At 40.8% G+C, this 16,584-nt stretch overlaps 1 protein-coding gene across 1 annotated transcript; it reads left to right on the top strand.

The window, feature by feature from the left end:
* Positions 1–746: 746 nt before the first annotated feature.
* Positions 747–15,603, top strand: lonrf4 (LON peptidase N-terminal domain and ring finger 4). Its single transcript, XM_069670534.1, has 12 exons — positions 747–1,509; positions 2,991–3,109; positions 3,703–3,825; positions 4,901–5,089; positions 5,223–5,340; positions 6,816–6,891; positions 7,110–7,224; positions 7,702–7,823; positions 7,946–8,104; positions 9,234–9,396; positions 9,531–9,680; positions 12,090–15,603. The coding sequence occupies exons 1-12, from the start codon at positions 1,212–1,214 to the stop codon at positions 12,237–12,239; spliced, it is 1,782 nt and encodes a 593-aa protein (XP_069526635.1). The 5' UTR covers positions 747–1,211; the 3' UTR covers positions 12,240–15,603.
* Positions 15,604–16,584: the final 981 nt, after the last annotated feature.

The following is a 16,584-nucleotide window of genomic DNA, read 5'->3' as shown; positions in this document are numbered from 1 at the left end:
ATCTAATTTGTCACTAAGGGGTATGGAAATTTGGCCTTATAAGGCAGCGGGTTACCAAAATGTGAATCAAAGTGCTGTTGGGTCCATCCCCATCTCATTGTGTCTATGAGACAGGCTGCACTTGACATGCACTACTTGTATAACAGATATAATAGATTTTGCCATATGTATCTGCTTTTCAGCACTTTCCTGCCTGAAACAGCTCAGAAGTGTTATTTTTCCTCAATGGCAGCATCTGTAGCCTCCCTGTGTAAACGTTGTCAGCCCTTTCGATATCATTAGATAACTTATATTTATACTTGGCATAAAATTAAGTAGGTCTCAATGTCTCGTGTATGTAAGTAAAAGAAATAAAGATATAGGTAAGTGGGTTTATGTCACAGTTCTGTTGCCCCCGCCCCCCCAGCTGTCTCTTCTGCTGGGATTCCCTACACTGTGCGGTAGTTTCCATTCACTGCACTGTTAAGTTACATTTCTATTTTTCTTTTTTCTTTTATATGTCACACGAGACTACCGACTAATATTTTCCAATTGAAAAATTGAATAAAAAAGCAAGAAGTTTTGTCGCAGGAATTATGTTATGAAACTCGGCATCCTTGCGTTTCACAACAGGGCGGAAAGCCATCATTTCATCCAATCAGATTGCACGCTGCTGCGTCACGTGGTCTTTATTTATGTAATGTAATGGTGTTACACAGTAACCCAGCTTTGTGGCCGCGGAGACGTCGCTAGAGGGGTTAAAAGCGGACACGGACTTCTAAGAAGAGAGAATATTAATGTGCAGATATTCCTGTGTGATTCGTGTTGCGTTCATGGAGTTTGGAGCAGCGAGGAAAGCGCCGCATTAAACTGGAAGCTGAGTTTTTTTAGTCAACCTGCCTAAAAAGGGAAGACGTTATGTGTCCCAGACCAAAGACTAAGTTAGGTCTTGAAATGGATAATGTCAATGGGTAAATTTAATATGATCAGGACATTTGTGAAGTGAGCATTTGTGAGCTTAAATTAGCCGTAGCCAGCTTTACAGAAACCAGTCTGGTTCGAGCAGATGTGATCAAAGAGGGGGCACATTTACTGTATCGCTTCCAGACAGAGTGTTATTTAAATGGTCCATGCAGTACTTTAAAGAAAAGCTTCTCCGCCCGCATTGCTTTGAAGAAAGAAAGCATCAATTCGTCCGGTCGGACGTTTGTTGGTGACATAACACATCCACCATGGATATGCTGGAGTGTCCGCTCTGTCTCTTCCTGATGTGCGAGCCGGTGACCATGTCGTGCGGTCACACGTACTGCCGAAGGTGCGTCGGGGGTTTCCTCCCGTCCAAATGCCCGTCGTGCAAAGAGAGGTTAAAACAACGAGAGGTGAAAAGCATGAAGAACAATGTCCTGCTCATCAGCGTCGTTGAAAAGTGCTGTCCCGACGGGACGAAAATGATGTGCCATATACAGGAGAAGCTCAAAGCCAACGAGTTCACGGAAGCTTTACGCATCGCCAACGAGGGGCTAGACTTAGGTAAGGGACATCGTTGCAATTGCAGACACAATGCAGAAGTTTGTTTGGTGCATAAGTGTTTAAAGCCTGTCACACGTTTATCTTACATCACACTTGATTCAGGAGGCAGGCAGTTTGGAGGCACACTTTTACGCACTGCTCAGTGTTTTTGGCTTATGCCCAGTGATGGTGACTGGTGGTGCATCCCATTCTGCACCCCAGAACATAGTCATAATGTGCACGGCAGTGAGATACTTGGATGCAGTTGGACTCATTATATTTACTGTCTGAGGCTATAGATGACCTGAATTTATAACTGGGTCAGTAAACAGTCTCCAGATGCCCCTTCTTGTTTATGTCTGCTTGCATATTGAACCATTGAGACAAAATAACATGAACTAGAATAATGTTATATGTAACTTGCATTAGTTTGGTTCAACACATTCCCTTTTCCCATTTTCCCCTCAGCCACACACAGTTTAAGAAACAGTTACAGCAGACAAAACAGCTGTTGTCTGTAAAATAATGTTGCACACACGCTAAGAAAATGTGTCTTTCTGGAGCAAGCTTTCTCTGTTTTTTTCTGCTGTCTAGTCATGGTTACAAAAGCAGGGAATGCTTAAGAGCATGTGTTGTAATATTTCCCCAGCTCAATGCCTCTGGTTCTAAGAAACACTTATCTGCACAGTTACTGATCCTCCGCACTTGCCTCTGTATGTGCACCTGACCTTATTTTCTTCAGGCAGCAGCGTGGACGTAAAAAAGGGACAACTTCTGCCCTAGATGAGTTTATGTAGTCAGTGGGCGTCTTCTAGATCGTAGGAGTGTTTGTGCTGAAGTGAATCAGCGTTCCATTGAATTACCTACATGTTTGCCATCTCTGCCAATCCAATTAAACACTGCTGCTTCTCTTGCTCCAGCCCTCCTTGTTCTTGTGTAATGATGTCCCATCAGATTTGTCTTATGTCACAGGAGATATGAGGTTGTGTGTTGACATTTTTATTTCTAATTTTTATTTTATAATGTGGACATTGTCAGTCACAGACACTGTGTTATTGAGACCTTTGCACTGTCAATATACATGACTTTACTGGCGCAACAGCATTTAGGTAATGTCCACTCTTTGAGCCGAGAATGCACACATGCACAAATCTATTTTTCTTATTTGAAGTCAAATCTGTTTTTTTGTGGGGTAAAACTTCTGTTTTTCTCTGAATACTGATTCTGATACCTAAACTCAATATCATATAATATTTTGAACATGTAACATTGGTTTGTGCTTGTGCAAATTGTAAACATCTTGCTGTTGCACAATGTGTTCAGAAAGCTTCGTAACACACATTTCCCTCACGTTTCAAAGCAAGCAGTATTTGTTCTGCAGGCTGCTCCATGCCTGTCATTACAGGTTAAATGTTTATATGTACAGTAATAAGGTGTGTGTAGCTCTTCAAACGTTATACACACCCATTTTTCCTCACTCTCTCATCTGTTGTTTTCCTCAGTCCCAGATGATCAGAGTTTAAAGGTGTGCAGAGCCGATGCTAACTGGGGACTGATGCGTTTCTCTGATGCTCTGACAGACCTCGACTACCTCTGCTGCCTTCGTCCTAACTGGACTGAGGTGAGAGACGAGAAAGCATTAGAAAACACATTATGTCACGCTTGTTGCATACTTGTTTTTTCTGCGTAGCATAACAGCATCATCAACAGCACCACGTTTAAGGCTGCCAGTTCACAGAATTTCAGTTTGACCTAAGGTGCACACCGTTAGTTGGTTTCGTAACATGCACGCAATGACACATGTAACCAGAAAGAAAAGGTGCAGCTTTTTTAAGCATATCTTTTTGTATTTTAACTTGCCATGGAAAGCTGACCCCCTTTTAGCGATTACCTCTGATTTTATTGATGTTATGTCACTCACAAAGTTATGCAAACAGCTACTTATGTCATAATGTCATTTAATCACTTGGTGGCAGTGGGTGTCTCACTGAAAAATGCAGAAATGCTGACTGCATGTAATCATTTTTATTGTTTAATTTTTCTTCCAGAGACATGTTATATCACTTTTAAAGGTAAAGATCAAGATCAATGAAAGAAATGAAACAAAGAAAGTAACTGATAATATGTGTAATGTTCCCTGCAGTTAGGTGCTTTAGACGTGTCATGCATTTGTACAGGCAGTGATGTGCTGATGTCACCCTTCTCTTTGTGCAGGGCTTCTTTCGTAAAGGGAATGTGCTGCTGGAAATGGGTCAGCAGGCGGAGGCCCTCGTCCAGTTCCACCGTTGCCTAAATCTACAACCTGACTTTATTCCTGCAAAGAGCCAGATCAAGAAGGTTTGTTTGTCTAACTGACCGCTTTTCAGAGGGTTTAATAAAAGCTTGCATAGAAACTTAACTAAAACAAGAGGTGTGTTATATTATAAAGGTGAGTTTCTGCAAAAATAACAGGACAGTGAGATGCAGACTGAAGTAACACGTTTACTTGAAAGACTTCGGCCTTGTAAAGTTACAAAAAGAAAAGTTAACAATATGTGTGAGTGCAATCTACTAATCTCTAATCTTAAAATTATCTTTCTTTCTTTCTATTTATATCACGGAAGTCTTAGTTTGTGTCGGGGTTTGGAAGTATTTTGTTCTTTAAGTAGTTGTTAGTTAGGTAAAATTACTTTACGAGCATTTTAGTTATCAATTTAACCAATTTTTACAACCACATTTAAAGACCAGCTCCAGTCATGTTTTAAGACATATAAAAGGCTCTGCTTGAAATAATAAATTGTGTCCGATTGAATGTTGAGTTCTCCCAAGGCATCTCCTCCTTCTCCCACATTAAAAATTCCCAAATCTGCATAGTCCCCGCCCACTATTTACTACGTTTTTCCTTTTGCAAAATTTCAGCTTAAAACAAAACATGTCTCTGCCATCGTTTATTGGCAACTTGTTGAAACTTAGCTAGCTTGAAATGTAGTAATTAGTAGTAGTAACGTTAACGTTAGTAGTCAGTAGTGAGTTTGCAAAAATGACGATAATGGTTACAGCTGGCTCGCACATCGCTGAAGTGGTTATCACTACATGATATGCATAGCGTCCCGTCCATTAACAGGATTGGCTCCTTAGGTTTGTGACGTCTCAAACCTGCCAATCTGAAAACGTGTTGTTCAGGCATGGAGATGACTGCTTATGTTGTCCCTGACATGTCTTGTAACACATGAGAAACACCACATGGAGATGTTTACAAGGTTATTAACTTGATTTTTTCTGGAGGGGGTCTTTAACTTTTCTTTTTATTTCTGATTTTAACAATTTATCACTATTTTCATTAGATTTCAGTTTACAGCCCAGGTGAAAACAAACACTTTTCTTATTACCTTAATTTGACTCACTTTTATTTTGACTTGGATTTAAATGTTAGATCCTGGAGGCCGAGGGCATGGACGTGCCAGAGGAGGTGTCCTGCATCCTCCAAGTGGTGTCTGAGTACCTGAAAGAACCCTGCCCCATTACCAGCCTCAGCGGCTCCCAGGGGCCGACTCACCCTGAGGGTCTGAGACATCCACACGGGAATGAGGGAGAAGGAAAAGGGAGGAGAGATGCTCATCAGGTAAGCTGTGCACACTGGGTTAGGAAAACGTTTACTGTTCTTATGCCGGCTCTGAGGCTTGGCTGTGGGTTGTTTGAATACAAATACATCTTAAATTCTAACTGATAGTTGGGTTTGTCTTCGGGGCTCTTAGGTAAAGCATGACTCGGGTACTGAGTGCTGCCTCAGCCTCTGCCAGGCTGTGTCCTTCCTCCCTGCTGCTGAAGAGGACGAAGAGATGATGATGAGGAAGGAGGATGGGCATGTTAGGGGTATGCACTCACACACACACACACATCTTCATCTCCATCATCACTGTCCTCATCATGAATCATGTACGTTATTCCCAACACAAACAGCTTTACTACCAGATGGTTAGGAAGAATACTGATAACTGAGATAGTCTAATACCAGGATTATTATCTACTCAGTGGCTTGTTAGGACACATGAGCCTGTAAGGACACGTGAGCTAAGGCAGGATTTCCAGTTCAATTCTTTATACAGGAACAGTTTTACTGGTTTATCTGTCAACACGATTTATAATGTAAATCCTGTCAAACCCATCTACCTCCTGTATCTAAACCAACTTGTTACATAATAACCTGTTTTATCATATGACGTACTTATATACTTTCCATATACTGTTATATCATCACTTCCAATCACTTCATATAGAAGCTTCATATCACTACTTACCTCCATATTATACTGCACTATATTATATTATCATTATTACTTGTACACTGTTATGTAGTGTATTATATAGTATTCTATTCTAATATTCGATATGTATATGTTCATATTATACTTCACCATCAACACCATATAACATCCGATATTCTGTCTTTACTTTACATTATTACATTATCATTATTCATATATTATTATTATTGATACTACATACTGTATATTATATTATTCTACACTATATTATACAATTACACTAGGTAATTGCAATTTTACCTTTATATAACATTTTTACAATTGCCTTAATATTCCATATCATACTACATTATAAAAATACACATACTGTAATATAACATACTGTATTTATTTAACACTTTTTATATTGCACCTTATTTATACTGTACTATTTCATACTACTAAATGATGCTGCTATTACCCATATACGTCACTTTATCCCATAACATGTCACTTTAGATTGTCACTTATGTCACTTAAATATTTATTTAGATTTATTTTTTATGTAGCCTTGTACATAGTAGTTTAATGTTTTTGTAAATATTAGATTCATGTTTGTTTTACCTTGTCAAGCTTGTTGTACTGTTGTCTTAAGTATGTCTACGTCTATGTATGAACATGGAGAGCAATGTTAAACCATAGTCAAAATCCTTGTATGTGCAAGGATGTGTTCACATCAAATAATACGTATCTATCAGAATTCCTCCTATAAATAATTTGTAACCTAATTAATGTAATTTAGTATTATAAACAATTACTGTGTGATCACTTTGTACTGTGTATAACCGTGTTACCAATTAAACTAGCTAGCATGGTTACAAAGTAGCTAGTTTCTAATACAAAATTCCAGTTAGCTAAATAGTAGCATCAAAGTAACTTTAATGTTCTTCTTGTCTTCCTTCAAACTAATTATCCCTCTCTCTTCCTTCAAAACTGACTGAGGCTAATTCTTCCATTGATTATTCCCAGTCATGTAAAGTTTCCGAGTGCTGGCTCATAATAATCTTAAACATTGTTTTGTTTCTCTCTCTCTCTGTCTGTTAGGTGAAAGCAGTCACCACAGAGAGAAAACGCTGTCTGTCCTCACTGTTTCAGACTTCGAATGCCCTCTCTGCATTAGGTCAGTGTGCTGGAGTGCTTGCCTTGATCAATAATGCATTGCTGTACCTTGTCTGCAGTAGAGTCATGTAACAGGCTGAATCCACTCTCTCTCCTCTCTCTCTTTGGCTGGTTAAGCACAAATACAGCCTAAACACAAACACTCAGCAGACTTACAGCTACTGTACAAATAGTATAAATATCCTTCGTTTGTGTCTCTCTCTCTGTGTCCATTTGAAGGTTGTTTTTTGAGCCAGTCACTACTCCCTGTGGTCACACCTTCTGTAAAAAGTGCATAGAGAGGAGTCTGGACCACAACCTCCGCTGTCCGCTCTGCAAACAGCCGCTACAAGAGGTAACCACCCACAGACACTTTCATACATCTATTTTAAGCCTGATGGAGAGAGGATGCTGTTTTAGTACATGAACATCTCCACTTTAAAGGCTGCTTAATTTTTAATGTTTTGTTATGGACAACACATTGTGGCAATAATATAATCAGACTTAATGTTTGTTGACAGTTTAAACCTATACTTATGTACTCAGCGCTCTCACTAACAATTTCCCATAAACGTTGCAACAAGAGAACTTCCTGCTTCCTCTTTCCTATAATTTGCTTTGTGATGACACTGATAATTAATAACACTGTTGTCCCAGCTTTGTGTTAACATGTATCTACAAGCACTTAGATTAGATCCCAAAAAAAAACTTTTTTAAATGTTAATGCTTTCGTTTGTTGCAGTACCCTGATTTTTTGGAATGCTATGAGTGTTATGCTTACTTCCTCATTGTAATGTTGTTATATCTAACTTATATCTCTCTCTCTTCCCAGTTCTTTAAAAACAGGAAGTACAACCCCACAGCTCTGCTCCAGGAAATCATGACCCTCCTTTTCCCCTCGCAGCTGGCTGAGAGGAAACAGGTCCATGATGCTGAGATGGCTGAACTGTCCAAGTAGGCACCTGCGTCGCACAATCTACACTTGTTATTCATTGTGCCATTGTTTTTCAAAATTAACTATCATATTTTTTATATTTTTGTCTTCTCTTGCCTCTCTTCTGCTCCTTCCTCTGTAGTCTAACTAAGGACATCCCTATATTTGTTTGCACGGTGGCCTACCCTGGAGTGCCATGCCCTCTGCACATCTTTGAGCCTCGGTATCGACTGATGATGCGCCGCTGCATGGAGACGGGCACCAAGAAGTTTGGCATGTGCAGTTACGAGCATGGGAAGGGGTATGTCATATATATTATGCCCAACATAGAAATTTCAAAATCCTGGGTTGATAAATATGTGCCTAATCATAGGAACTAGGGATGCACGATATAGGACTTTTGGCTGATATGCCTATATTTTTTGATTGCCAACAAAACACGTATTTGCTGGATTGCAGATTATGAAAATAACTTTTCTGAAAGCTACTTGATTGTGACATTACCATTGTCACCTGCTCCAACTGTTTACCGTGATGATTTAACTTAATTTAAATATATACATAAAACACAATGAAGCTAGGGATGCATTTGAAACTATTTGAAACTTTGAAAAACTGCCAAACCAAAGACATCTTGCGCCCTTCTTGACGGAAGAGGCGTGGTGTAGGCAGTGTAGAATTAAAGCGGAAAATATCAGCAGAAAAAATTACATATCTGCCGATGCCGATATGTAATTTTTAAGTCATTATCTGCAGATACCGATAATACCGTGCACCCCTAATAGGAACAGTTTTGAACCAGATGAACCATGTGAGGTGACCACCCAGTTCATCTACAAGTTCATTTACTGTTATTTTTACGAGGCTGTTTTGGCATTTGGAGGCCGTGTTTGACATTTCCCTAACTGTGAGGCTCATGGCAGGGAAGTTGGAGCCTGATGGGATTGATGACAAAGTAGGCAGCACAGTGGGCAAAGTTTAGAAAAGTCATATGTGGCCCTGAGTGGGTGGTAAGGGGACGTAGCAGCATGGTCACAAATCTGGTTTGAGATCTGCTGTGCATTTCTTCCCCCGCCGGATACTTGCTCCTAGTTCCTCTGTATGTTGTCATGGTATTGAATTTCCCAGCATGATCCAAATATGATACAATATATTAAAACATTGCACCGAAGTGTTTTATTAAACAGCTCAGTTTATTTATTCTTTTGGTTTATAAACCCATTGTCTAAATCTGCCTCACCTCACCACATTGGTTGACCCCTTTTCAAAAGCTGTTTCATTTAGACTAATCAGACATCAGACACAGACAATTTGACTATTAACATAAATAGCAACTACAAGACTCTTTGCTTTACTTAGACCTGGAAGTCTTTCATGTAAAAAAAGACACATTAAAGTTTATATTGAACTCATTTCATTGTGTGCCTCAGGTTTGCAGACTACGGCTGCATGCTGGAGATCCACTCTCTGGAGCTGCTGCCTGATGGACGGTCGTATGTGGACACAGTGGGTGGCAGCAGATTCAGGGTGATAAAGAGAGGTCTGAGAGATGGCTACCACACAGCTGACATAGAGTACCTGGAGGACCTGAAGGTCAGGATCACAGAGATCACGAACTATAGTAACACTTGAAGATAGCACTCACTGAAAATGTAACAAATGGATCTCCCCTCTCTCTCTCCTTGTCCCTGTATTTGTTTCCTGTCTATGCGTCCTCCCTCGTCCAGGTTGATGGTAGTGAGTTGGAGCTTTTGCAGCATCTCCATGACAGTGTGTACCAGCAGGCTCAGGACTGGTACCAGCGCCTTGGCAGCCGCATTCGTGAGCAGATCAACAGACAGTATGGCGCCATGCCAGATAAGGAGGAGAACATTCAGGTTGGGGCCTTAGAACAAGTGTGACTCTTACTGTAGCTTTAACTCAGCTGATTTCTCTACCAGTGTTAATGAACCACTGTTGTACCTGTTGTTTTAAAGGTCAGATAGTAGCTGGTCAGGCTGTCCACCTGTGAAATGGTGATTCTCTTATAATTGGTTCCTAGCTTAAAGGTTAATGGATCCGATGTCATCAAACAAATGTGGCGACTAATTAGCACATTTGAGTTCACTTCTTATAAATGAAACCCCACAACTGTTTTTTTATTCATGCACCATTCTTCTTGTAATATCTTAACATACAGAGATTTTAGAAGCAGCTTTTGATTTGAAGTAATTTTCATAAAGAAGGTGATGTCTGCCTTTATATCTTTCAAAGTTTAGTTATTGTTTGCATTAGTAAGGCAGTACAGGTTTGTCCAGTCAAATGGCTGTCTGCACAGTGGTTACATAAACCCTGACAACAATTGAAACAGGTATTGTGTTCATAGCATAAAGTTTCAGCTGAAAGAATAGAATTAACTGGCTTGTTAGGGAGTTTTTACAGCTGGTATTTACATTTTTCCAAGGTGGGCAGCTCTCAGTACCTCTTTTTACATCTGGCTCTCGAATGCATCTCCACACGCGTCTCCAGTAACCACTTTCAATCGGATCTCACATCCGCACTTCATATGAAAATAATGACTCACAGAAGAGCTCACATAGTAGAGAGGGAGTATGTTTGGCAAAAGATGTGATCACGTGAAGCCGGATGTTCCTCTACAGTTTTGTTAACATTGAAGTTTCTGAACTCCACTGCAGACTGGAGTATTTGTTAACCTAAGCCCCTTTTACACTGCTAGTTCAAGATGATTATTATCTCCTCTATTATTGCCTCTGTTACATGTTGTATTTTATGTAAAACACACGGAGGCAGAAGGAATGATGGGGGAAGTCGTTCTGCCTCCGAGCCAGCGTCGGAGGTAGTAATGGAGGTGTAACGGAGGCGTTTGTGTAACAGCAGAGCCGGTAGGGCAGAACAGCACCGTGTGTGTGTGTGTATGTCTTTTCGCATGTATTTTGATTTCGCAACACCAGAACACTATGTAAGAACACTCACTGGGGCAGCTTTACACCTATGTTGCCTAGTTCAATGTAAAATGGCAAAGGTGGCACAACGCTGGAATCACAATGTAGAAAAGGCTGTTGACGATAGACAAATGGATCCTCTCTCCCCGTCCCTGAAGTGCTGCATGGGTCATATCTCTAACCCCTGTCTAGTTGCGTCCCGCCCTCTTCCCTGTCCCTGTGCGGATCGTCCCATATTGAAAAAATAAAATGCACTGTCCCTTGATAAATCAAATTTCATTCCAAGCTTGTGAAAACTTAGTGTATGGATTAGAGTGGGGTGTTATGGAAAATCTGGGACAGATTGAATAATGAATGGATTTAGAATTAGGACTGTGACGGTAACCGCATAACCGCAATACCGCGGTTATGTGACGCCAACCCTGGTGCGGACCCAGTGACCGTCATCACGGCCAAGGGGCAATAGAGACAGGCCTGGCTGTCCCGTGGCCTAAAGTCACGCGAGCGTGAGATATCGCGTTACATCGTGTAGCAACGGACAGTCGCTGTCCTCACTGCATCCGTCAAATATACACTTTCGTTCAACATGGGAAGGGGTGTACTATGAAGTGAGATTAGAGGGTAAATCTGGTCTGTTGTGGTTTTTGAGTTTTTGTGAATGTCAGTGAATGTGTTAGATGACTGCAGTGTTACGCGAGATGCTTAGAGGCTGTAAGCCTGTCAGTCACCTCTGGTTCCTCTGACAGTGATCTGTGCAAGATGTCACGCCTGTGATTGGCAGAGAGTGAGGGTTGTTGTTCTTCCAGCTGTGTAGCCTGTGTTGCATGGGAATATTAAAGCAAGACAAAACTGGATAACGCCTCGTAACTTTATTATTGTGGAACGTCACATTATTAACGGACGTTGATATCAGTTAAGGCTTTTTAATCACAGATAAGGATATTATTAATGCACCACTATGTCCACTGTGTATAGAAAAATTCACTACCATCACAGCCCTCATCAGAACCACATAACTGTAGATCGCTCTGTCTCTCTGCTGTGCGGCTGCCTTACATTTTTTATCAAGTCATGGTCTATATTATGAAAATCATACATTTGTTTATTTGGATTTAGAGCCTGGAAGTGAGATCAAATCTCAAGTGGTAACTGGAAATGCATTCTAATGCCATGTGTGAATGTACTAGCTGTCCACTGGATCACCCAGGTCACATGACAATACCAGTTGTAAAAAGGGCCTTAGACTATGCGAAAAGTGCACATGGTTTTATGTGTTGTACATTATGAATGTCTGATACCCAAGGTCGAATGTTTCTTTAATCAGTCTTTGTCCCTGTCCTCCAGGCCTCGTCCAACGGTCCGGCCTGGTGCTGGTGGCTGCTGTCCGTCCTCCAGCTGGACCCTTCCTATCAAACCACTGTCCTGTCCCTGACCGCACTCAAAGACCGCCTGGGACACCTCCGCCTCGTCCTCGAGTACTTCTCTCAGAGCTAGACCCATCAGTACGGTGTCATTGTTGCCACAGCCACCTGAGAGTCACATAATGCACGCGCCCACAGGAATGGAGTGAAAGCAACGAATGCACTTGCACCACAGAGAGGTTGGGATTTGGACTCACAATGATGAAGGGATGGTCCTAAAGTCACAGCTAGAGGCCAAATCATCTGGTCAATAGAAGAAAGATAGTAACTGAAAACAGTGCAGTCATGTAGAGTTGGGTTTGCACATCTTTCTTACACCATTGTTTCAAAAGAGTTTCAGAATACACCTTGTTCTTGCTGAAACAGTAAGAAAAATGTTTGACCAAAGAGTCTACTTATTAAAGTCCATCATAGTGGTAAATTATTATTTGTGGATGAGCTCTATCAGTTCATTTTTAAAGTGCTGTTGCTGAAAATTGGCACTAGGTGTCACTGTTTTACTCCAGTTATAAACAACATGCAACAGCATCAGCCAAGTCCTGTTGCGTATTCAGCTCTTTACATTACACTAGCTAAGTTTGTAGTGCGAGCTCACATTAATAGCACACACAATTACTGGATTAAACAGGACTATGCATATTAGAGGATTCAACTTAATGTGTGGCAGGTAATCACAACGCTCACATTCTATTGGCCTTAGCAGCCATCGACTATGGCTCGTTTTATACTATTGAATAATCTGAAAAGATTCCTATTTAGTATTAGAGAATAATGCAATAATTATTTATATTGTGACGTGGTAAATCAGCAGCTGGAGGATCTTTTTTTTTTTGTGAATGTCAGCTGCTGATGTGGCTGCTGCTTTAGATGCTGTTGGCTTTCTTCCTGTGTAGAGAGTCTGTGAAATAATGACGGAGAGGGAGGTCAGTGAATCGTACCTGCTGGGGCTGTACCCGAATGAGGTTTTTGTCAGTTGAATCGGATCTGACTGTTTAATATGAAACTTGGACTAGTTATTTCTTTTTTTTAATCCAGTTCAGCACGACGCCAAACTCTTTCTTAAGCTCACAGGAGGGTCATGTTTTAACTCGTATGACGCCATGTATCAGTTTTCAATCAAAGCCGGCTGTTGGCTGGACATCAGAACATATTCGGGGGTTCGCAGCTCCTGGCGCCTCGCCGAATGTCGTCAGATAGACACAGATTTTAGTTTTACAGATTTAATCACCGGGTCTGTTTGTTTTGGAACAAAGGAGACCTCTGCTGTAATTCAGTACTCATAAAAAACCTGTTATATGATGAAAATTGATAGTCATTTTGAGACGAGGTAAAAAAACAAAACAAAAATCTGTCTGAAAAAATCCAAGATGATTCCGAGTCCTCTCGACAGCCCTTTGTTTTACTCTATAAACCTGTGTGAAAATTTATGTTGATAGTCAAGTGTGGATGCAGCACTGTGTGTTTGTTTGTCAGCTGTAAATAAGGAGTCATTTTTGTCATCTTCACTAGCTGTTTTATTTGTAACTGACATATAGTGTGGCGTGAGCACTGTGCTTATAAAAGAAGCAGCAGTTCTAGGTCACAGTGTTTCTCTTGTGCAGCGAGGGCTTTAAAATAATTGAGCTAAGGTCTGACGAGGGCTGAGTCCCCCTGCGGTGCCTCTGTGTAGGCCGCATCACCTACATCTGGCGCCCACTGCGTCTCCCTGTCTGTCTGGCCCCTCTAACACCAGTCGTTGTGCCTTTGAGTGCCTGGGCCGGCTGATCAGGAGACCTGTGAGTCTTAGAGTTTGCACACCACGTGGACGAAGGCGTGTGTGATTTTTGCCATTGATTTTTATTGATTTAGTGCTACATTCCGTGGAATGTTCAAACTGCAATGTTACATAGAGTTAATTTACTAACGAACACGGGCTGAACTGGGTGAAACTAAAGAGCTCGAGCTTGTTTTTTTTTAAACTTTGATATATGTGCCATAGATATATTTCTATGTTCTGTGTTTTACGGGGATACTTAGCTAGATAGTTTATGTTTGTCCACATCATGAACACTGAGTTTAGTCTTCATGCCTTTTGTATGGTTGACATTTAACTACCGTCTTTTCATGGCCAACATATCACTCTAACAGAATAATCAAGCAAACATACATACAGTTTGTCTGTACCGGACAGCAGCCCTGCTAGTTGGAGGTTGCAGACACAGCTCAGAATAAAAGGGGAAATCATGCGACTTGATATGCACAAAAAATGTCCCACGAAAGGACGAACCAGTGGAAAGACTGATGGATTCTGGGACAGCGTTGGTTACCTGATGGACAACTTAACCTCTGAACTCTAACCTGGGAACTTACACTTTACTTGAGGGCAGGAAACACTGCTTTTGCCTGTTTATAGTCGTTAGACGTTTTTGACGTGATCTGATGTCAAAGACTTCAACGTTATCACAATAGTATCCAAAGCTAGCCGTGTTGATTTCACTGATTTCACATGTATCATACAGGTCAGTTTCTTGCTACCAGACAGGATTGAAGCTAACATGAAACAAAAGGGATTTAGATTCTTATAGAATTTTTGAATGACCAGCCTGATGGCGTACGCATGACTACAAGCCCGCAGCCACTGAGATGCAGCTCACTCCTCCTCCTCCTCCAGGCCTGCTTCTTATCAGAGAAGATTTCTGTACACTGAAGTCCTTTTGTGTGTTTTCTGTTGCTCAGCTGAGGTTTCTCACGTGTTTTTATGTCTTGTTTTTTCATGCATAATTCTGTGTGTCACTTTTTTAACTTAAAGATTAATATTGGTTTACTCTGCTTAAAAGAGAAATCTCTGCACCAGTGCGGGACCTTCAAATGCTAAATCTATTGAAAAATTAATTATTGCACCCCCAACCTAATGTGTAACTTGTCTTTAATCTTTTTATAGGGTCAACTTTTGTGCTGTCATCTAATTCAGACTGCAGCTCTTTCCCAGATGTCCCTTAGTTACAGTCTTACTGTGCTCTCAGAAAATGTTCTATAAATCAGTTAAAACACTTTCACTCCACATTGTCTGTAACACAGAAAACGGAGCACAAGAAGCGACACGCTCTTGGCAGCGTTCCCCCATGAGAACAAGTCTAACACTTCTTGGGAAAGGCTGTGAAAAGCGTGGTCTTGCGATGTGCTGCTGCAGCGTGCAGGAAATGTTGGCTGATGTGGTCTGATGGTCAGTGGTCTGCGGGCTGTGAAAACTACAGACATGCAGTGTTGTTCTCCAGATACCTCCATGTTAGTAACACATACATTCAAACCCTCAAATGCAGTTTCTCTTTTATTCATTTGTATTCATTCCTCCACCTCCAAGCCAAGAGCAGTCAATTATCTTGATCTGATTATTGTTTATTTGCTTGCCCCCTGGATGACATTTTAAATGTTATTATAAATAAAGCTCTTCAAAGCAAGCTCTGCATTTAATGTCTTTGTTTGTGTCTGGCTGATTTGTATGATATGCGGCCCATTTTTGGGTCATTTAGGAGGCATTACATGCAAAATGGAAGTGGCAGGATCTGTTGCAGTTCACAGCATGACAGAAATTGGTAGAGAGGAAGGGTGACAGTGGTAAAACGTGCCTCACATACTGATAGTGAGACACTTTGGTCGTGGAACAGTTAGAATTAGTGAGAGAACTGTGAAGTGCTGCAGCTGCGGCGGAGTGAAAGAAGCCTCGAGTTTGCTCGTGTGGTTTGAACTTAAAGCTGCTGTGAGGAGTTTTTCACTGGTTATGAAACAGACTGAAATAAATTCTGATGACTCTATATGAGCTTCAAAAGCAAACCAGACCATCAGCGACAAGATTGATTATTTCTATATAGTTATTTTTAATGCCTGAAACTGCTGGTGGTGGGTAGGTGTCAGACGAAGCCATGAACTGTACGCTGCCTTTGTTTAAACTTTCCAGGGCAAAAAATGAAAGTGAATGATACATATGACTGTTAAAGAAAGCAGGATGAGATTTTCTGTTAAAACCCACCACTTTAGCATGTACAGGACAAACTCAGCAAAGAGATGAGAGGTACGGCTTTGTCCACAGGGGGCGCAAAAATCAACACAAACCAAATGTTCCTCAGGAGCTTTAAAATTAGAATAAAGAGAGAGTGTAATCCTAGTGAATGTCTGATGATAATTTTAGATTAGATTATTTGACTGTACAGCTGCAGAGAAATGGCATTAGTTATTATATCACACTTATAATTATAGTCTTTGTTAAGTCACGTCATGGTTCATACCGTATAATTAAAATATTACCTTTCTGATGTAGGCTATAGTTGTAAAGATTTAAACAGATTCTACTTCTTATCCACTTCATTCTGACCTGTAATCTTGAAGAGTAATCCCAACAACAGCACAATCAAAAAAGTGATCAATAACTGTTCAATACAGGT

The sequence above is a fragment of the Semicossyphus pulcher genome, unplaced genomic scaffold, assembly GCF_022749685.1.
Source record: "Semicossyphus pulcher isolate SPU_LCO1_2020_fin unplaced genomic scaffold, fSemPul1.0.p SCAF_2, whole genome shotgun sequence".
NCBI lineage: Eukaryota > Metazoa > Chordata > Actinopteri > Labriformes > Labridae > Semicossyphus > Semicossyphus pulcher.
The sequence above is the reverse complement of the archived record's forward strand: the minus strand, read 5'-3'. Positions and strand labels throughout refer to the sequence as shown.

What these genes read in the sequence shown, in the direction of transcription:
- lonrf4 (XM_069670534.1), top strand. Translation starts at nt 1,212, where the DNA reads ATGGATATGCTGGAGTGTCCGCTCTGTCTCTTCCTGATGTGCGAGCCG. An exon ending in GGAGGAGAGATGCTCATCAG is followed by an intron (nt 5,090 to 5,222) that starts GTAAGCTGTGCA and finishes CGGGGCTCTTAG; the next exon opens with GTAAAGCATGACTCGGGTAC. An exon ending in AGTACCTGGAGGACCTGAAG is followed by an intron (nt 9,397 to 9,530) that starts GTCAGGATCACA and finishes TCCCTCGTCCAG; the next exon opens with GTTGATGGTAGTGAGTTGGA.